Source organism: Rhopalosiphum maidis, chromosome 1, assembly GCF_003676215.2.
Source record: "Rhopalosiphum maidis isolate BTI-1 chromosome 1, ASM367621v3, whole genome shotgun sequence".
Taxonomy (NCBI): Eukaryota; Metazoa; Arthropoda; class Insecta; order Hemiptera; family Aphididae; genus Rhopalosiphum; species Rhopalosiphum maidis.
The window spans coordinates 80047640-80070531 of NC_040877.1; the positions used below are offsets into that span (position 1 = coordinate 80047640).

The following is a 22892-nucleotide window of genomic DNA, read 5'->3' on the forward strand; positions in this document are numbered from 1 at the left end:
CTATTGAAACTGGTGAACGAAAATTGACTATGTCGTACGTGTGTAAGACGGAGACAACACATGCGGGTGAGACGTCCTATTAACGCATATATTTTACTTTTAATATTAAGGTAGATTGTTATAATTTTTTCCGAATATATTGCATTTATTACATTATTAGTATTTAATTATTATAACAAAATATATCAACTTATGTCACTAAAATTTAATAACGTCTTTCTGTAAATATCTTAAAACAATAACAATTGATTTATAGTATAAATAGATAAGAATATCTTAAAATAAATAAAGTAGCATTGTGTATAGTACAATTAATAACAATATAATATACGTTAAAGTTCCTACGATTAATGTTCATAAATTAAAACAAAATAATAACGTTATTTATCGTTTTAACAAGTAATTTCGTTCAAATTTGAAATTAAAATTTTTATAAAAAGTAATTCTCTGTTTATATTTTCAGATTTTATAGTTTCAGTCTGAACTACTTACAAGAAATTTTGTATTCAGTTTTCAAGAATTTTGATATAGCGAACAATTTTTTATCGACATAATAAAATAAAGACATCTATTTAGTTAAATTCTGATGATTTAGGAGAAAATTCGCGTTTTTCTTTAATTGTTTGTTTGTTTTTTAAAAACAGATGTTTGTGACTTTCTATACAAAACCAGTCTCAAAATTGAAAATCAAAACATTTTATCGATAACTTTTTCGTACACTTATACTTACACTATACAAAGAAAAAACGTCATTGAAAAATCAATCGCTATCCTCAGAACCTAAACTATAGAATAAAGGTCTATAAATACAAAATGCGTAAAATTAAAATTAAATTATTACCCTCGGGAAATAAATTTTTTTAAGTACTTATAAATAATACATATTTAACATTTTTCTACTATTTTTAGTACTTAGATTACCTATATATTTAAAATAACAATTTAGGAACTTCTTTGAAAAATATATTTTTTAATAAAAAAAATATTATTATTAATTATCTCATGTTAAGCACATCACATTTATTATCAAATAAATAGACGTGAATGAAGCCAAATAAATATAAATTATAAGTGTGTAGTACTGTTATACTAGTATAGGTATATTATTAGGTACTAAGTCTACATTTCTATACAACACACAATATATATCCAGTTTTAGAGAATTTGTAAATAATAAATTTAAGGAGAAAAATTGTAATTTGTGATGGTAAAATGCAATTGATGTTGGAGGCTGGGGGACAAAATGTGACAGTTACCTAGTAACCTACTATAGTATACACTAGAATGTGCAAGACATGTCAAAACAGGCAAATGTAGATTCAATAATAAATATGAATAAACAATTAATTATTATACCAGTATTTATAATAGAAAACATAAACCTATTATCTGGATATAATAATTTTATACTTCACAGTCAACTGTTAAGCTAAGTGTCATAGTCATTAAATATAAGACAAAACTTTGAAGAAAAAAATGATTTACCTGTTTTAAGTGTTCTGGAATTTCCACAAAACTATCGGCCGACACAATATCTTTAGTACCTAAATCAAAGAGAACTACTTTGTATTGATTTTCGTTCAACTTTTCTTCAACAGCACCCCTGTTAAATGAATTATCAGTAGATGATCTGATTCCAAAAACTTCTCCTACAACTGGGTTTATAGTAATAGGTTGAGCTGAAAAAAAAACAATAATGTTGGTCATGTATACCACAGCATTTATTTTATTTTTTAGTTTTAAATACATACAAGTCAAACAATAGACCGAAAAATCTTTTAAAAACTTATCCACTTCAGCTTTATTGAAAGGCACACTGATATAAATATCCTTTACACTAATAAATGCATGAATAGTAACTATGCTTTTATTAGTCAACGGTGGTATTAGCGGGACACTGATGTCGTTAGATATATACTTCATACCTAAAGTTCATATTAAATAAATTATAAATATTGCAAATAATTGTTTTTTAGTTTTTAACTAACCAGAATTGAGTTGCAAAGAATTATTAATGATAGTATTATCCATTGTGATGCAGTGTTCGTGTAATTTGTTTAAATGATCTATCACATTTATGTTTTGGCTAATGACAGTTAACTTTACTTCATTTAAATTTTCAAACTCCTATATTTAACAATTATATATAATAGACAACTTTATTGAGTTATATGATAAATAAATATATTTAAGATTTTAATTTTCTACAGAGTACAGCAGAAACTTGTGATTATTAATAAACAATTTATCAACAAAAAAACAATTAATTAGGAAAATACAAAATTTATAAATATTAAATATCTTTTTGTTATGATCCATAACATAAGTAGGTAATAGAATGAATTATGTACTAAATCATTATCCATTAATAACAAGAAGAAATCACAAGATTTGGTAAATCTTATCCGAATGTTTATTTAATCAGTAAATAGTATAAAAATTAGTAGCTTTTTACTTACTATTTTCATTAATTCACAATTTATCATCAAACTCTCTAAATAATTATAGCCTTCTGAATTTAGTTCTTCAAAACATGCACCTTTAAGCCTAACTTTGGTAATAGTTGGAGTCACCTTCAAAAATGTAGTACAATAACATTAATATAAATAAGCACAATGTATAATTAACTTCATAAGAAGATTTAATTACTGAACTTTCTATAAAAATACTTTAATATATCAAATAAGAGTGAAATTTGATAACTTGAACTAACACAGACTTAAAATGGAAATGTTTCCAAGTATACAATGATTACTTGAACAAAGAACAACACCAATTATTTCAAACACTTTTGTTATTAAAATTATTTTTAAAAAAATAATCTTCAATAAAAAAAAAAGTTAAAAATAAAACCAAAACTGAATACCAAATTAATATTATAGATCAGTCACAAGATTTTAACAATCAACTACAATCAACTTTTTTGTTGTTGAAGTTAAATATTATAAACAATGTGTATGAATTATATTTTTAACTTAATTTAACCTGTTGTAGATGTATAGGTAGTGCAACAATATTAGCAACATTCACACTTTCTTCAAAACCAAAATCAATAAAAATCATTTCATAAGTTTTTTCATCAGTTTTATCAATTATCTTTGCTCTATAATAACACCCATCAACTGAGCTTTTAGCGCCTACAATTTCATTTAACTCTGGAGATTTATTTTTGTAAACCTTTCCTATAGATAAATAAGATATAATATTAATCAACAAAATTATTTCATAGAATAAAAATACTGACCTAAAGTACAACAAGATTTGACGCTTTCAATGAGATTTTTCAATTCAACATTATCCTCAAATTTACGGACAAAAATATTATACGAATCAATATATGCCGTAATATAGACTATGTCCTCATTTTTTAGCATATTAGTTTCATCATAAAACTTAGAATCTCTAACTATAACATCAGACGCTGAAGGTATATTTGGCAATTCTGTTAATTCTTCTTCTAATAAAAAATAATATTTTAATTTTCAATTGATTAAATATTATTTATATAAAAATTAAAACATTTGACAAAACAAAATAATCTCTTGTAATATTTTATAATATTCACTCCATATCACACATTAAATTATGAAATAAAAAAAGGTGGGTTCTTTGCTGAACAGTTTATTTTAAGTGAGTTATTAAAACAACATTAACATTAATAACTAATAAATATATTAAATTTGGTTATATAATCATACATGTAAAACAATTCTGAGCAGAAACTATATCATTAAGTATATTTCATATGTTTTTAGATATTACTGTTAAATGTAATTTATTTTACTATTAGTATTATATATTAATATATTATAGTAGGTTGATTTAATTACTATGGAAAAATTTACTCTATTCTATAATTAATATTTACTATTCTAATATATATTTATAACATCTTATTTTTTAATAACTTTTAAGCCAATACCACCTTACATAAAAGTATGAACAAATTTGTGATATAATTATTAACATCTTAAAATTAACTACATATATTGAAATTGTCATTGTATAAAGTATACATAAAAGTATTAAATTCATCAAAAAAAATTTTTTTGAATTATAAAAAATTAATTAACATTGTTATTCATCAACTAAATTTATATTATTTTGAAGAATCTTGTCAAAATTTTAACTTTAAATGCTCAGAGAGCTTATAAAAAGAACTGTGCCCATAAATGTTTAATATTTTTAAACAGCTATAATAAAAACTTAAGGACCTGGTATTAACAAGAATGAATAAACATTTGACTAAAATTCTAAGTATCTACAGTTATTTTATTTTTATTTGTTGAAAAATATAAACAAGAAAACATTTTTTTCAAATGCTAAAAGTTATAATTTTTTGAATATTTTTTACTATTTACCTCCTTCTATTCCAAAAATTCTTACTATACTCCGTACCACGAGAGAACGCATACGGCGGCTGACTGAAACTCGTTTTTCACGCGAGAGCTTCCCCTCCACTAAACAATCTCAAGCTGAAACAAGTCATTAGCTATAGGAACTAGTTGGTTATATTTCTGTATGCGTTCTCTCGTGGTACAAAGTATAGATCTAATTTACAATCAGAAACCACCTTCTAGATTTTTAATAGAAAAATTTTTAATGCCCAAAAATATGATACAAACGGAAAAAAAACTAATTACAAAATCAATATATTCATTGCTCTACTCAGTCTAATAATTGCTGTTACTCTAATGGGAAATCAAGTAGGTACTACATAAATAAATGACAATCATTGGTTTTAACTAGAAAGTAGATTCTTAAACATTTAAATAAGATATTGATGCTTTTATGCATTTAACTTCAAAAAAGGAAAAACCTTAAAACATCCTTTAAATAATTCAATAAAATTGATTAAAAATACTCAGTAAATACTGAAACTTGAAAATATGCATTCATATACTGTTCACTTTTTTTATATTTTATAAATTGCATCTTTAATATATTATTTAAGTTAATAATTCTATTTAAAAAATTACATTGGATTTAATCACACAAACAAAAAAATAAAACACAGATTATAGAGAAAAAAGTTTAAGTAAAAAAAATGAGAAAAAGAAGCTTCCTAAACTAGAAACTAAGAAACCTAAAAAGAACTCGAACAAAGTAGTACATATAAAGAACTTTTTCAGGATAATCAGATAATATAAACCTTTTATCCTGATCTTGAAATCAATTGAAAATCATAATGGGGAAATACTCATGGAATTAAAGGCCATAGATAGAAAGAATACTTAAAAAATATACTCAATTGTTACATAGAAATACAACAATGAAAAAAGCAGAATCAGTGTATAATAAAATGGCATAAGATAAAACAGACAGAGCGATAGGAAGCCAAAGGTTTAGAGAGGTTGAAAACCCCATCCCTATTTTTTTAATAAGTACTTTTCAACCAGTTTTTATAATATAAAAATTGCATTTTCATTTTTAATATTTATTATTTTAAAAAAAACAATAATAAAAAAAAATATTATGTTTATACCTTTCATATGTTTATCTTCAACAATATTATTAGATATATCATCATCTTTATCCTTGAGAAGTTTATTTAACATTTCAGCAACATTTTCATTATTTTTAATTATTACCAACGTTACATCTTTAATAGGCAATGAATTGTCAAAATCCTAAAAAAATAATTCAATAATAAATTATATTTCCTATAAAATCATTTTTATATTGCATAATAAATCTTAATTATTAAATGTAGTCTTTAGTTACAGAATATTCAAACAAAACTTACTATTGACAATGGCTCATATGTTGATAATAAATTTGTAATATAGTTTGATGCTTCAATACTCATTGAATGAGACTTAATACCTTTAAGATTAATTTCTATTATAGTTGAAGGAACCTAAAAAACAATTCATAAGATAACATTTTTAATAAATAACTTTATTGGTTAATAAAGTATTACCATAAAATCAGCAGGAATTTCAAATATTTTTGACAGAGGTACGTTATCCTTATCACCAAAGTCAATAAACTGTATTGAATAAGTGACATCATCAATTTTTTTTAAAACTTTACCTCTGTAAAAACTTTGGTCTAATGTAGACTGAGCTCCAACAATTTGACCAATTATTAGTGGCCTATTAATTGGTTTAGCTAAAACAAAAATTTAAAAATAAAGTAAATTTATAATTAATAAATTCTAATTTATGATTTAATATTTGTATTTACCAGATGAACAGAATTCATTAACTTTTTCTAATAAATTATGAAATTCATCATCGTAGTCTTCTAACTTTCTAATATACATTTCATCCATATTGTTGAAAGCAGTCAAATAAACCATAGTACCCGGTTTCAAAACAGGAACAACATATTCTAATAAAGATTGATCTAAAATGTATATAATATATATAATAATAGCTAAAACAATTATATATTTAATTTTAAACCTGATTTGAACTCTTCTTCATTTTCAATCAAATCATTTATGTTTATTTCCTTGTTGTTTTCAAACATAAATTCCTTTAAACGATTGTTGATATTTTCATTATTTTCAGTTTTTAGTATTACTTCATTTGTGCTGTTGTCTATCATGTCCTAAATGTTAACTAACTTGATGAAAAAATTATGATACAATAATTATTAATTCAAAAAACAACTTACTATTATTAAGGTTTCATTTTCAGAGATTAAAGATATATATTTATGAGCTGCTTCATTTAATTTAATGAATGGAACACCTTTTAATTTAACCAAAATAGTGGTAGGAATTAACTAAAAACAATAAGACAACATAAATACAATATATTACTTGTTTGATGTAATTATTCTTTTAATAACATTCATCGATAAAAATAACTGTGAAATATGTACACTCTAGGCAGTAAGCAGATTTAAAATAAGAAAAATTTATAGAATCTATAGAATTTATTTTTGATTTAAAAATTTTAACAATATATTTGTTTCATTCTGCACAATACAAACAAATTTAATAAAAATGTTTGTAAAGAATACTAAATCATTTCATTTTTTTTTTTTTTATAAAATATTGTATATTATTTAGTATGTTAATTCAGAAACCTACAATTTGTATGTATTTAATAATAACCGATATCATCAGAGTAAAAGCATAAATCAGGGTTAGGTTATAGACCATTGATTACAAAAGTTTAAAAAATAAATATATTGTAAGTTCACCAACAATGATTTGCTAAATGAAATTTTTTTAAATGATAAGATTGGGGGATTGTCCAACTCAGTAGAATTAGTTTACAAAGCAAACTACAAAATCCCAAATTTCCCATGAACTAATGTATACTAAAACTTAAATATAGCACCATGATTAATCTAAGCATTTTTTCATGAGCTAAGTTGGGTTACAACTAATATTAAATAAAAATTAGATATAGTGCATATTGCATTTCTAAATATCATCTCAAATCTCAACACTTAAAAAGTGAATATTGAGCACTTCTTTTTAACATATATCATTATTATTTTTTTAGTTTAAAATGAATTACATACCTGTTTTAATTCTGAGGAAAGATTAACAATATCAGATAAACTAACATTCTCCTCAATTCCATAATCAATAAATTTTACATCATAACTATTGTCATTTATTTTTTTTATAACTTTTGCTCTATAAAAAGATCCGTCGATTGATTTTGCTCCAACCAAGTCATTTAATTTTGGTAATTTTCCAATAGGGGTTACTTTATATTAAAAAAAAAAAAACATTAAATTTTGGAAATATATAATTATATTTTAAGAATACTAAAATAAAAATAATAATTACCAGATAAACAGTACGAATTTACGGTTTCTATAAAATCAGTAAATTCATCAGTTTCATCTTCCACTTTACGGACATAACAATTATGAACATTGATGAATGTAGTAATGTATACTGAATCTCCTTTTTTTAATCCAGTAACATTTTCATTATCTAAAACATTATACATTTAATATTTGTTTTTAGAATATAAAAGTACAGTTACATGGTTACTGCTGACCATAAAACAACCCCCCCTTCGTATTTCAGGTAATGAGGCCCTTTTTAAACTTTATTTTCATGTGGGGACCCCTTTTTTTTAAATTTCCCGGTAGGCCAAAAATGACCTATCCACCCATGAGCAAAGGTTAAATAAATGGTAAGAAATTATCTATTTAGTATGCAAATTCTTATCAGTTAGTTATTATAATTTTTCAAAATTTAACTATGTTAAATTGCACTGAAATCTCTACTATTAAGTAGATCATTTTATATAAGTTATTAAATGAATAAAAAAACAGAAAAAGATTGAAATTTAAACAAGATATATTTTGTTTTTTTTTTTTTTTAATTACTCTAAAATATCAAAATCTTGACCTCTTCTAACACAACAAATTATAAATATTTTTAGTACTTACCTTTTTAAAGTTCCGGATAATCAAGGTTCTACTGTATAAATATTGACAATTGTATATTACTTACCTGATTCAGGTTGATTTGTTACATTTGTAGTTGATGTACTATCATCTTTTTCCAGTAATTCATTTAGTCGTTCATTCACATTTTCATTACTGTTCACTATTTTTAAAGAAACATCTTTAAGGGGTTGTGTTGGAGAAAATTCCTGAATTAAAACAATATAAAATAAATACTAGAGAAAGATGAAAAGATAATTTGTATACATAATTTATTGTCATTGGATAAAAAAATAATTTTAAATATAAATGAGGATAAATAACAATATTCATAACATATTTTAATAGTGATTAAAACTAAAATAAAATCAATAATAAATACTGTCCTATAGTATATTAACCTCAGACAGTCTTCTGCAGGTTGTCAATGGGTGGGATTAACGCAAATTAAATTCCTTACTCTTGGAAGCATTACTTGATTACTCCTAGAAATGCCTATTTGCATTTTACTAAAATTAGTTTAGAAAACAATGTTTTGGACAATGCTGATGATTAAAAACAAAAGTTGTTGACAAAAATCGATTTTCCGAAGGATGACGTAATCGTACAAGATTTTGGTTACTTTTAAATGAGACATGTATAATATATATTAATATAAATATATTAAAAGTGGCATTACTAACATTTATTTTTCTACCTATTTCGCACTTCATATAGAAAGTAGCATCCAAGGTATTATGTACTTTCACTTACAGGGCTGGATTGTCTTTAAATATATTCATTTTTATCAAGATAATTGTGTTTTAATTACTTAATTTCTTTTATTTTAAACTACAAATAACTTAGTAGAAAAACCTTCCTTACAAACTAATACACAAGAAATATCCTTCTGTATAAAACATATAATAAATCCTTTTGTGATTAATAAAACCAGAGAATCAATATCGTGGAAGTACAGAATACCTTGCTATATTAAATCAAGATTAACAGAAAAAAGAAATATTAGTTATTGCAACCTAATACAAACTTGAATATTTATATTTATGGTTCCACATTTTATCTATTCATACTATTTACAAGTATAATAAAACTTTAAACATAGAATTTTCATCAAAAATAAACAGATAATTTTAAAATAATTATAATTAGGATAAAAATTAAACACAAGTAAATACAATAAATTAATTTACTAACCTAGTTCTCAGTAAAATATATGAAAATATTATAATTACAATACTTACAATTATCATTGGTTCACAAGTTGTTAATAAATTGGAAATATAATTTAAAGCATCTACATTCAATGGAACATTATTTACTCCTTTTAAAGTAATTTTAATCACATTTGAAGGAGTCTATAAGAAATAAATAAACATGAGAAAAACAAATATATAAGTAAAATCATCATTATATTACCATAAAATGTTGGGGAATTTCAAATATTTTTGACAAAGGTACATTATCTTTATCACCAAAATCAATAAACTGCAATAAATAAGTAGCTTCGTCAATTTTTTTTAAAACTTTACCTCTGTAAAAATTATCATCTATAATAGACTGAGCTCCAACAATTTCTCCAATTATCAAAGGCCTATTAATTGGTAACGCTAAAACAAATAATTTAAAAATTATTTAATTTATTCAAAATAATAAAATTTAGTTAATATATAAATTATAAAACTTATAAAACTAGTTAATAACCTGATGAACAGAATTCATTAACCATATCCAAGAATTTTTCATGGTCATCATCATGATCTGCCAATTTTCTAACATATATTTCTTTCAGATCCACAACACCAGTCATGTAAACTGTACTGCCAGATGGCAATAAACATTCTAATTGTTGTTCTGGCATATCTAAAGAATCTAAATTTCAATTTTCAATTACTTTATTTAATTATAACTATTAACATAAACTATGAAAACAAAATTAACAAACCTGATTTCACCCGAGAGTTAACAGGAATAACTTGATTGGATTTTAAATTAAATAAATTATTGGAACCATGTACACAGTTTAAACTGGCATGATCATTGTCACTTGATGGATTTTCCACAAATTTCTATTTAACAAACAAATAACCTTTAATTATTTAACATAAACTAATATATATATATATTTTTAAATATAATTCAAGTGCAATAATTTAGGACATTTATGTACACAGACTTAATAATAAATTACAAATAATACTCTTAGTTCTAACTGTTCAGTGGTTTAGCAAAACAAAACTTTGGAATAAAATAAAAATGACTTTGAATAAAAACAATTATATAAAATGAATAACATTTTAATACAAGTTGAAATATAATAATTAACCGTAGTTAAAACATATGTTCTAACCTTTTATAATAATTGATAATATAATATTTACACACAATATATGTATCATAACAAATGTCAAAACCATTTCACTAGAAATTATTAATGTTCACAAACTACATAGAAATAGGATCAAAATTTAAATTAATTTAAGTATATAGCTGGCATGATTATATATAATGCAATCTTGATATTTATATTAAATAAATATATACTTCCAATATAAATATACAAAGAATACAATATATTATATTTATCTTACTAGAAGTTCTTTAATATGTTCATTTACATCTTCATTGCTATTAATAACAGTTAAGGTTACAGAATCCAAACCAAAAGGATCATGGTCAGTGTATTCCTAAAATACCATAAGAAAAATAATAAATAAATAAAAACATGCAGCATTATTATATTTCATATGTTGTATAAAATTTAATTAAAATTTTACAGTATTCCTTAAGAGTTGATAATATATTGGTATAACGGGTTTTAACCAAATAAATAACAAGTCAATTTTAAAATAGTATTGTGTAATACAATATGAATATACTATTTAACTTTATTTATTATAATTAAATTGACATGGTTCTTTACCAATACCATAGTTGTAGAATTTTTAAATAACTGCTCAATATACAAAGACGCCTCAGGTGTCCAAGGCTTTAAAGTTATATCTTTTAATCCAACTAAACATACAGTCGGTGGAATCTAAAATACATAAAAGACATGCACAATATACAATATATTTTAACATATTGTAAGTAACTTCACCTATCAAAATTTTATATTAAATCAATTAGTCCATACCTTTTTTAAAGTGCCAGGTAAATCAACTATACAATCAATTGAAGCAGATATTACACAACCACTATCTATTAAATATAAAGAAAAACAGGAATTGTCTAATATGTCAATGACTTTGCCTCTGTAAAATTTATCTGTGTATTTTACTGCAACAAAATCTCCAGCAGTAAGGTCTCTTAAAATATATGAAGCTGAAAAATTGTTATTACTTCAATATAATACTTATGCTATGCAAGGCACCATAATCACTAATTATTTAATTGTAACTAAAATTACCATTTTCACATTGTAACTGTAATTCTTTACTGACATCAACAAAATGATCAACACTCCTAACAAATATATGCCTCCAATCATACATTTCTTTTTTTGCTAAGACAACAGAACTACCATTTTTAAACATAAGTGAATTATAATTTAAGTTTTCACTATCTATGTATTTCTGTAGATCCCAATTTTTAATAATGAAATCAATAGATATAGTCTTATAATAAAGTTTCATAATTTTATATGTTTCTTTATTTGGTTTAATTATAAACGGTTCAAATGTTGCACTATAATCTTTAAAATTCTGGAATTAAGACAAAAATAGAATTAATATGTAGTAATGATTCTAAGATTGAAGTATTGTTGAACCAATATTCTTATTATGTTTAGAATTATTTTAATTCAACATTTAAGTTGTTAACATAATGTATAATTTTTGTTAGGTACTGAATAATTGATAAACCGAAATATTTTGTTAAATCTTAAATTATCTATATATAAATCAAAAATATACCCTTTAAACCACCTATAAGTAAAAACCTTAGCAAGTATTATCAATAAATAATAAGTTTCAATATATTAGATATTATATATATAATAATTACTATTACATTTATTGAATAATTTAAATTATTTAAACATTTTTATTTGATATTCTTATACTATTGCTATGTAAACATTGCACACGTGTATATGCCTGTACAGGTAATGTTTTGACGATGAACTTTGTACAGCGGAGGATGGTAGTGGTAGCGATGACATTGTTTCGGCAGTACAAAGTAAAACGCATAAATCTAAATAGGTACTAGGTAGTCACATGAGAATAAAAATATATCAAAACACCATCATTCAGTAAACAGAAAAGTAAATAAGAAACAAAAAACTTTTAAAATATTTGTCGAAAAAATTTTTTTATGAAATAATATGCACTATAAACTAAAAAGTCGATTAAATGTCATACAATATAATGTCAATATGCCTTTACACCCAAAACATGCAAAACCATGCACTATTAAACTTTATATTAGTATTACTATTGTTATAAAACGGATTAGTATGTCAGTTAGGATGTTTTCCTGTGTAGCAAAAAAAACACGCAAATGCATGAACTTACGAGCTCTGGTTATGACTTCTTATGAATATGAAAACTATAAATATTTGAAAATGCTCACAATTCATTCAAAAATTAAAATATCGTAAAAATCAACGAGAGAACACAGATAATGTTCTTACCTAAAAGTTTGATAATAGGTCAATTCACTCTAATATCAAAACTAAAAGCACACTATTAAAACTAGTGAACACAAATTTACTATTTCTTACATGTGTAAGACGCAGACAACACGCACGTGCGAGTGCGACGTCCTCTCAATTATTTATATCTTAAAACTTTTTTAAATATCTCTAATTAAACATGTTTGTAAATAATTTCTGAATAAGTAAGAAAATACTAATGATATGTTTGTTAACAAATTAGACCAACCTATTTGTAAATGTGTATTTATTTGAATGTTATTATATTGGTATTGCCTACACAATGTGTAAAACACACATTATACATATTTATTATTTATTAATATAACTATTTAGATACTTTAATATTAGTATTTTTAATAGAACAAATTGTGTTTTACTAAAAAAATTCTAGTTTGTTGAAAATAAGTAATTGTATAATTACTGTATAATAATAATATATAATAATGTATAATCACTTGTTTAAAAAAAAAACAAAATTAGTTAATAATAAATTTACCTCCATTAAATGTTGTAATTTTCCATAAGGACAAATACATTTAACCTCAGCTTCAAACGTAATAACAGGTATACGTTTATACTTTTCTGGAATATTTTTAAGTTTTTTTGTTTTCGTCATTTCGCCAGTTTCACAAAATACAACATTAGCTTGGTGATGCAAAATAGATACAACATAACACCGCATCCATGTTTTATTTTGTGGATGAAGACAAGCCAGTAATGAGCCAGGTTGTACATTAGACCTTAATTTCAATTAAAAAAATTAATACTAAATATATATTCTGTATATAAAAATATGAAAAATAATAAAATAGAAGAAAAGTTAATTCATAGAATAAAATAATAATTTAAGTAAAACTTGTTTTTAACATTTTCTTTGACAGTAATTAATATTAATATAGTAGACAGTGGTTTAAAAATAAAAAATAAAAATAATCAAATAAAATACAGAACTTACAAAGGTACAACTAGTTCATTTAATAAAGCCAAATTAAGTTCCTCATCATTAATATATTCACATTCTTGCAACAACATGTGAAAAATAAATATATTGTATTTGTTTCTTACAATATGTTTAATTTTTCCAGTTATTCCAACCTTCAAGTAGCTTAAAGTATCATCAAGTAATGGAAATGGTGATCTAAAAATAATAAAGTAGTCACCTAACATTGTAATACTTTAAAATGTATATAATACCATTGATTTGAAATTGTATACTAAAAATATAAATTATTACCTATTTATAGGTAGTAAATAGTGTTCAATTTAAATAAATAAATAGTAATTATTATGAATAATAATAATTTGTACCTACCTATCCAATGCCATGTCAACTTGTAGAATGAAACACTCAATTAGTACTTATATTAAATGTACTGAAAACAAAAAAATAATTAGTAAATTATCACACTTCTTTAACCACTAAATTACTATAAAATAGTAAATATTAACACATAATAATACTAATTATAATTAAAATATTGTATACATGAATTAAATATAAATATTCATCAAAAAAGGTAGAGGTTATTAATAATATAACTTTGTAAACTCACCTTAAAATAATTTAAACTACCGTGATTTCTGGGACATAGTTCTGGTAAGGCACTATCAGTATGATTATGGCATATCTAATCTGCATTCAGTTAAGTGAAATTACAAGAGGTATGGAATTACGAAGAACACCCCCAATTGATTAAATTGTTCTTATTAATTATCTACCATGTATGTAATGAATGATGATATTAATTAAGACACGCAAAAAAATAGTAATTCTTAACTGGAAGCTCCAACAAAAAAATTACTATATTTTAAAAAATGTACTTATGCACAAATTACTTTTTAAGGGCATATTTTAATAAACTAAAAGAATAATTACAAATTTGGCAGTGGCATATTCTCTAACTGGAAAAGTAGATACATACTACATATATTTTTGTAAACAATCTTCCTAAAAATGAACAAATGCCTCAACATAAAAAAATATCAAGATTACATAAACCAATGAGTATATCTTTGATTTTATGTTGATCGACTTTGTTTAAATATATATACATATTTCTTTAAGTATTATGTCTTCATTGTGTATTACATATAATCTAACTTTTAACATTACCAATCCTACTTTTAAGCTATAACTTAGAGCATCCAGATTGTATAATTAAATATTATTTATTGATATTTTTTTTTATATACCAACAATTAATTGATGCCATACAACAAATAGTAGATTGTAACAATTTTTCTAAGTAGAAAGATTAATTTAAATTACACTAAAATTCAAATAAATAAATAACTAAAATCAATAAAACTAAATTAAACTTGATTACAAATATAAATAAAATTGAATATGTATAGTATAAAAATAAAATAAAACAATAAATACCTGATAAATTATTTCTATTCAAAGTCATTTTAATTTATATTAATGGCTAACAATACAACTAAGAACCAATTACATTGGAAATACAAACTTGTTTAAACAATAGTAAATGCTATACTCAAATGAATTATTATTTATTATTAAAAATTACAAATTGATATTGTTAATAAAATGCATACAAACACACATTATATCACATAGTATTATCTTTTAGTGAAAAAAATGTATACCTTCTAAAATAATAAATACCAACAACTTAAAGACATAAATTAAGGTTACATCTTTACACAAGATACCTATTAACAGTGATCAAAATAGAATAAAACTTAAGTACCTAATGAAGTAAAAATTAAAACGTGTAATAATATATTTAAAGTAATAATACAGTAGATATAATATGTAGGTATTAGCAATTAAAAAATATATTGGCGCGTACAGTTAACATTTTGTAAATACAATTATCGTTCTTAAATGAGCATAAAAAAATTTCTAAATTGTTGAACGCCTAAAATGCTATATATTATATATTATTAAATAGCTACCCAGCAAACAATAGTTATACTTGTAAAATATTGATATAAACACGCTATTAAATAAAAAACTACAAGAAACCTTGTAATCAAACATTGCAGTTAAGTAATGAAAAATACTTACTTGAAAGCAACAGTCAACAATATGTATTCGAAATACGAATAAATAAACATAAAAGTAATACTTGAGATTTATTCAAACATTCAAAGCATACTTCTTACTGATCAATTATCTGAGAAATTTGTCTAGTTTGTGAAAAACGTTAGGATAATAGGATATTAAACTCAACAAATGAATAATTATAAAAGTAAATTAAGAACACACAAAACACATTGGAATTTTCCACACAGTGACAAAGTAATGAGTTCTAGTTCTAAAATAGAAATGATTTTGGGTTATGACCGAATGGCGATTATTAATTTCGAGAAACAAACTAACCTATAAATTGTGAGAACAGCCAAACGCGTCTATATTTAAGCTACAATTAAATGTATGTCATTTTGAAATGATTTGATTTATTATTGACCATAAAAATATAATAAAACAAAAATTCAAAAAAATTATACCACTGATAAATTATGCGCTTTTTCTTAGTCAAAATTTGAAATAATATTCATAATTTTATAAATTCAAAAATGAATTATTTTTTTTTATTGTTTTGGATAAACTGTCATTTGTTTTGTCAATTTTTATTTGGTTATACGAATAATGTGTTAAAATTCTATTTTTACCATTAAATCCAAGTAAGTACACAATCCATACAGCTGTTACAGTCGATGCCGATAATCATGATTTAAAATAATATCTTAAATCATGCCGATAATCTATAGCCAGTTCAGAACAACAACAAACATTTTAATTACTTTCAAATTTTCAATGTCAATTTTATCATTCTAATCTATTAACTATTTTCATCTATATAAATAATAAGTACAATAGAGTAATATTACTTTACGATTGTATGATAATTGATAAGTACAAAATTCAAGCATCAAAAGCGATAGTGCATAACATTATATTATTTTGCAAATGTAGAATCACGGACGAAATGTCCGGTTTAAAAAAAGTTGGACAAAAAATCCGAGCACATATTTAGTGTCGGACAAATAGTCCAAAAACACAAAATACTTTATATACCTAATTAATATTTATTTTGAAAATTTAAAAATGGTGTACACATATTATATTTTCGTATAATTAACAAAAATATAACGGAAATCCACTATAGTAGTATAGTTAGGTACCTATAATAATGACAAATTTATATATTTTTATTATAATTATGATATACTATTTTGTTTTTTTAGTTTTATTTAGATTGACGTGTTTATAAATAAAATAAAATTTTAGTTACTGATAAATTTTGATATTGTTCTAATATGTTGTAATAAATTGTATAATTATAAATGAAAATAAAATAGAAATAAATATAATAGTGTAATGTGTAATTATAATATATAATGTTTATAAACATTTTTAAATTTTTAAAATAAATATGAATTATATAAAATATTTTGTATTTTCGGACTTTTTGACCGATTACCGTAATTGTAATATCCTTTGATCATACCACGATTTAAACTAAATTATTAGTTTATTATTTCATATTTTAAACCGTACATCGTATACAGATTTCAGAATGTTGGAGCAGTGTGGCACCAAAATTAGTAGTTAGGGGGCTGTGTTAACTCAAAAAATTACAAGCCCCCTGAACATAAAAATATAAATAATCCTAAAATAATATACAATTAATATTACAAAAAGGGGAAGAATTTAGCAAATAGTTAACTACTTTGGCTATACAGAAAATAACAAGTGTACCTCGCCCTTGAGAACCTCTAAATAGATGTGTTAAATTTGAATCAATGATAAATTGTAGGTATGCAATGAAAAATTATTCTAAAATGAAGATATTTTTACTCAGATCACCACACAATTAAATAATAATACTTTTAATACTAAAAGTTTAACAAATTCTTTTATTTTAGTTTTTTCCCAATTATTATAAAAAATCAGTCCGATACATTCATCTTCCTTTTTTACTAAAATCATTTTATACATTTTTTAAAAATATTATTGCATGTCTTATTAATTTATTAAAATTAAATAATAATTTTTGGATTATTAAAAAAAAACAACATTGTATTAATTTGGGTTTCTTAAGCGAATAGACCCTGATGCATAAGCACCTTCTGATCCCCTTTGTAACGCTACTGGTACCTATCAGTTCTACCAATAATCAATCATTGCTCAAATAATAAATAAAATTCAATATTATACTAATACTAGTATGTATTTGTATATTGTATTCTAATTTAAATTCAAAGGATGATTTAGTTTAACGCTATAGACTATAGAGGGTCTATTGGTATTGCATAAATGATGTATGGGAAAAAAAAGTCTTTTCAGTAATCCATTTGAAAATTAATTTTTTTTTCTTCTTCAAAATTTCACTTACTTATGAATCAATTTGGTAATTTTTTATATTTATGAACTGAAAAAGTACTTTTGTTTTTTTATACGAAAACAAGTCAATGTGTTTGATTATTGATTACTGACGTCTTAATCCTACTCATCAGGAAGTTGTATTAGACTATCCTGTAGAATGATTTCATATTACCAAGTGATCAAACCAACATATTGTGGAAATGAAAAAAAGACTATCAGGAAATAAACAGTGCTATAATATACTGGTCTCCTTATTTGGTATACAGTAAATAGTTTTTTTTATACATATTTTTAAAAATACATTCTTTATTTAAAATTAGCAATGATACAAAAATAAAAAAAATATTTATAAAATTGTAAAGAAATAAAATAGTTTAGATTAAATGCATTTTATTTTATTTTACATTTAGTTATTATAAAAAAACTAATTCCAACTAGCTAATACAGTTTTTATTCCATCTTCAAAATTAGTATGTGTTCCAATTCCCAATTGATTTAAACGTGATACATCTAATAAAGTATTAAATGGGCGTTTTACTCCACCTTGCCCATTTACTGGAACTACTTGCTTCATACTCATGTTAAAATTCTTAGCTATTTTAGCCACCATATCATACTTTGTATACATTTCTTTTCCACACCACTGATAAATTCCACTGATATCATTACTCTGTAAAAATCATAATTTTAAGATATGTAAACAACTTCTGATAAAGAGACATTAACTTACAGATACAATTTTTTTTCCTACTAAATGAAACACAATGTGTGCTATATCATTAACACTTGATGGATTACGAAGTTCATAATTGGAGACTTTAAATAATTCATTATTATTTTGACACTTTTTTAATCCAATGAACAAATAAGTAATTGCACTTTCTTCTAAACTTTCAACTGGTCCATAAAGTACTGGAATCCGGAGAATAATATTATCTGTAAATTAGTTTTTTTAATTACTAGTTTAATTTACAGCATAGGATTTACAAACAAAAATATTATCACAATACCATTGATTATAAATACTAGTATACTACATAAGTAGTGCTCAGCATTATTTAGATACTTTTTTTGTACAATTAACTCATTTAAATAATACTTTACTGTAATATTATATTCAGTATCGGTCTAGATTGCAAAAGAACCCATAGCCAAATAGAATAATACATACATATTTAAATCACTTATGAGTTGGACATTTTAAATTTATAACAAAGTTTGGTTTATTCAACACAATGTGCATACAGCACTCAATAACATTCTTATACTTCTATACACATATAAATGCGTATTTTCAAAACTTAACTTACATCTTCGATAAACCAATTATATTTAGATAATTTAACTTATCTATTTGTTAAAAAAGACATTTCATCGTTCAATGTATAAACAAATATGAAATTATTAATACGTAAACCTTCAGCAATAAATTAAAAAACTACTATTAAAAATAATTAATTTTATTCTGTATTAAAGTAAATTCATATCAATTGTATAAGTTATAAAAAAGTACCTAAAACATAAGTTTTAATTTTTTTAAATATATATATATATATATATATATATATATATATATATAATTATAATAAAAATTATTTTTAAGTTGATATGAGACACAGTGGCCTAAAAATGAATGCCTTATTAGGGGCCCAATTATGAGCTAGACCAACACTTTCTTTATTCATACCATTATGCATGACAAGACGTTATCACATAGCTTTAATAGAAATACTCAAAACAGTGAGGACTCTTTTAAAAGGATGAAATGTATGACATTTGTTTCAATTAACAGATATCTATATCAACAGCAGCTTCAACATAATAAAAAATTTAGAAGCCCTAACTGCTGAATATTAAGCATTTAAGAAGTCATGCCTGCATATACTGTCTATGTCTTACTATTGTACATCATAGCAAGTTTGCATTTAGCAGAATCCATTTAATGTTGTTTGCTTTAATATTAAAAACAATTTACCTATTATCAAACTTAAAATTATGAATATTATCTAAGGCATCCCATAGGCTTTTATCGATATTAAAATTTAAAGAGAGTTATGATAATTTTAAACTTATAATGTTTATATAGCTATAATATAGTTTAAAATGAAAATATCAATAAAAGCCTATGTGATGCCTTAAATAATATTCTTACCTTTAAGTTTTATGATAGGTAAATTGACATAAAATGGATTCTACTGAACGCACATTTGCTATATTATACATAATAAGATGCAGACAACACAAGCGGGTACGACGTTTTAATAAATCAATAGGATGGTTTATTAAACTTTAATGTACCATTAAATTAATCAATAGTGCACTAAACCAATACCCCATAGTGAAACAAATATTTCTAAAATAGAATAACACTCTATCTTACTCAATACTCACAAAAAAATTGTTTAATACAGCCAGTCAAATTGCTTCAAAGAAATCATCTATGTAATGATACATTTGAACAATTATTATGCTTTTCAATAAAAAAATAACAAAATACAAAAGATTATTGAATTATATTGCTGGGATAGTTATGTATGATATTTATATTATTATTTTGTATATATTTGAATGAGTTTTTTATTTAATAAGTATACCAATGTATATATACTTAAATAATATTGTACAATTTATGTAATAAAATACAAGATATAAATTATACATAAATTTCAATGAGTTAAAAGTTTTGTGTAATCAGTTATACTCGTAGTTACTTTTATAATAATCCAAATACTATTTAGATAATATATATGGTGTTTTCACCAATTTAGGGAACGCTGAATTTCTCAATTGGATTATATTGAAATAAATCAAATTTTTTTTTACTAGCTAGTGGTATATATTGATTTATTCCAATATAATTTGGCCGAGAAATTCAGTGTTTCCTAAATTGGTTAACACACAGTATATATGTTTAAATATATGTATTATCTCATTTAGATTATTATTTTGAAAAATATTTATTATCTTATCTAAATAACTATTTAATTATTATAAATTATCTATGTCAAACATTGTATAAAAATCATACTTAGATTAGCAGCAAGGACTGCTTTTTCACCGAGTAACTTCAATCTTCCATATTCATTTATAGGAGTAGGTTCATCAGTTTCTTTATAAGGACTTTTGTCTCCATCAAACACATAATCTGTACTGATATACAATAATGGCACATTGAGATTTTCTAAGAGGAAAAAAAATTATAAAATATAAAAATATTGAAATCAACAATATAATATAACATAGGAACCTAATATAATTATTGTTCACAGATGAATATGTTATAGTGTAAAATGGTACCTACCTTTAATATCTTTTGGAAGTTAAAAATTTGTCTTATTTTATTTCAACATCTATTATAAGTTGTTTAATTGAGTGTTATTTATATTATATGACTAACTATAATGTAAAACATTTACTTGCTACATCAGCAAGATGAGCTGATACTCCAACATTCAGATCATAAGCAGCTTGAGGGTCATTTTCTACTTTATCTGGAAACCGTTCTGCAGCACAGTGAACAATTACATCAGGGCAAATGGTATTAAGGAGGTTAGTGACTGCATCTTTATCAAGTAGGTTCAGTTTAGTCAACCCGGGACGTGTTCTACAAATATTAAATTCTAATCATTAATTCGACTGTTATATCATAAATTCATAAGTTTAGCAAATCGTTATCATACTTGCCTTTTGAACGAAATCCCGCACACAGTCCAATCCGGTTCGTTCAGAAAACGTTCGTAAATAGACCTACCCAACAAGCCTGATGCGCCAGTTAAAAAGAGTTTCATCGTTGACGAAGCGTTAGGACAGACTTGTAAGAGATCACTTAAACAAAAAATATTATGGTAAAATGGATGTTCAACTTCGAGCTAAAGTTTTATAAAGTAGGATTTCTAGTTATTTGGAGCGTGAAGAAGTCGGAAAGACGAGAAACCACAATTAACACTAACTAATATGTTCGTTTGACATTGACGGGTGACTGCGAGTGGCGACCATGAATGTTATAGATCAATATTAATAATTTATTATCGTAAAACTCAATTTACAATCAATACAATATTATGCTCGAATAATCGATGTACCAAAGTCCACTATTTCATTTAATAAATTATATTATAGTGAAAGTGTTTATATTTTATTTTAAATATAAATAAAGTAAATAAACACCTTTTATAGAGGGAGACGTACGGTCTATAATCCTAGTGATCCGACCCACCGACCATCAATTTATAATTTGCTTCTATGCAGTGGCGCAACTAAAATAAAATTTCGGAGGGGGGTACATTATTACAATATATATAATATACATAAGATTATATAGATTATTATACTAGGCCTCGTAGAAAATTTTTTTTGGGGGGGGGACAACCCCTTAACACCTCCACTGGTTGCGCTATGATTTTATGATATTCATAGATCTTTTAATTTATATGATATCATATGTATATTCTGTTGCTGACAAAAAAAAAGCGTGTTATACCCACGAATTAAGATATATTAATTATTATA

At 23.9% G+C, this 22892-nt stretch overlaps 2 protein-coding genes across 10 annotated transcripts in view; both read right to left on the reverse strand.

Moving 5' to 3' along the window:
- LOC113555865 overlaps window positions 1-16279 on the reverse strand; it is a 29255-nt gene extending 12976 nt beyond the window's left edge. Inside the window, exons 1-27 of one of the 8 annotated variants that reach the window (XR_003405426.1) lie at window positions 16059-16279; window positions 14337-14397; window positions 13980-14162; window positions 13521-13764; window positions 11777-12071; window positions 11504-11691; window positions 11291-11404; window positions 10959-11054; window positions 10313-10436; window positions 10072-10239; window positions 9787-9977; window positions 9612-9725; window positions 8438-8579; window positions 7760-7909; window positions 7486-7676; window positions 6625-6735; window positions 6411-6558; window positions 6190-6351; window positions 5924-6114; window positions 5747-5860; window positions 5486-5630; window positions 3245-3457; window positions 2986-3182; window positions 2460-2573; window positions 1989-2127; window positions 1752-1925; window positions 1486-1679 (exon numbers count right to left, since the gene is read on the reverse strand). Coding sequence is in view for 7 of the 8 variants with exons in the window: in XM_026960447.1 (XP_026816248.1) it covers window positions 1486-1679; window positions 1752-1925; window positions 1989-2127; window positions 2460-2573; window positions 2986-3182; window positions 3245-3457; window positions 5486-5630; window positions 5747-5860; window positions 5924-6114; window positions 6190-6351; window positions 6411-6558; window positions 6625-6735; window positions 7486-7676; window positions 7760-7909; window positions 8438-8579; window positions 9612-9725; window positions 9787-9977; window positions 10072-10239; window positions 10313-10436; window positions 10959-11054; window positions 11291-11404; window positions 11504-11691; window positions 11777-12071; window positions 13521-13764; window positions 13980-14162; window positions 14337-14350 (4116 nt within the window). In the remaining variant the exon portion in view is untranslated. The remainder of the gene's footprint in view (window positions 1-1485; window positions 1680-1751; window positions 1926-1988; window positions 2128-2459; window positions 2574-2985; window positions 3183-3244; window positions 3458-5485; window positions 5631-5746; window positions 5861-5923; window positions 6115-6189; window positions 6352-6410; window positions 6559-6624; window positions 6736-7485; window positions 7677-7759; window positions 7910-8437; window positions 8580-9611; window positions 9726-9786; window positions 9978-10071; window positions 10240-10312; window positions 10437-10958; window positions 11055-11290; window positions 11405-11503; window positions 11692-11776; window positions 12072-13520; window positions 13765-13979; window positions 14163-14336; window positions 14398-16058) is intronic. The other 7 variants (XM_026960448.1, XM_026960446.1, XM_026960450.1 and 4 more) reach the window with 7 other exon arrangements.
- A 2474-nt stretch (window positions 16280-18753) lies between these two features.
- On the reverse strand, window positions 18754-22668 carry LOC113556917 (methionine adenosyltransferase 2 subunit beta-like). 2 transcript variants are annotated; one of them, XM_026962144.1, is made up of 6 exons: window positions 22551-22668; window positions 22068-22208; window positions 21800-21987; window positions 21412-21564; window positions 19114-19319; window positions 18754-19053 (listed from the first exon to the last, which is right to left on the reverse strand). In XM_026962144.1, exons 2-6 carry the CDS (start codon window positions 22169-22171, stop codon window positions 18808-18810), a joined length of 897 nt encoding a protein of 298 aa, XP_026817945.1. In that variant the 5' UTR covers window positions 22172-22208; window positions 22551-22668; the 3' UTR covers window positions 18754-18807. The 2 variants fall into 2 exon arrangements, with proteins under 2 accessions (XP_026817945.1, XP_026817946.1); XM_026962145.2 differs by lacking the exon at window positions 22551-22668 and adding an exon at window positions 22334-22487.
- Window positions 22669-22892: the final 224 nt, after the last annotated feature.

Coding starts and splice junctions, on each gene's coding strand:
- LOC113556917 (XM_026962144.1), bottom strand. CDS start 22,171: ATGAAACTCTTTTTAACTGGCGCATCAGGCTTGTTGGGTAGGTCTATT. Junction 21,988..22,067: donor TGCGGGATTTCGTTCAAAAG/GCAAGTATGATA, acceptor TAATATTTGTAG/AACACGTCCCGGGTTGACTA. Junction 19,320..21,411: donor AGTCCTTGCTGCTAATCTAA/GTATGATTTTTA, acceptor ACTAATTTACAG/ATAATATTATTCTCCGGATT.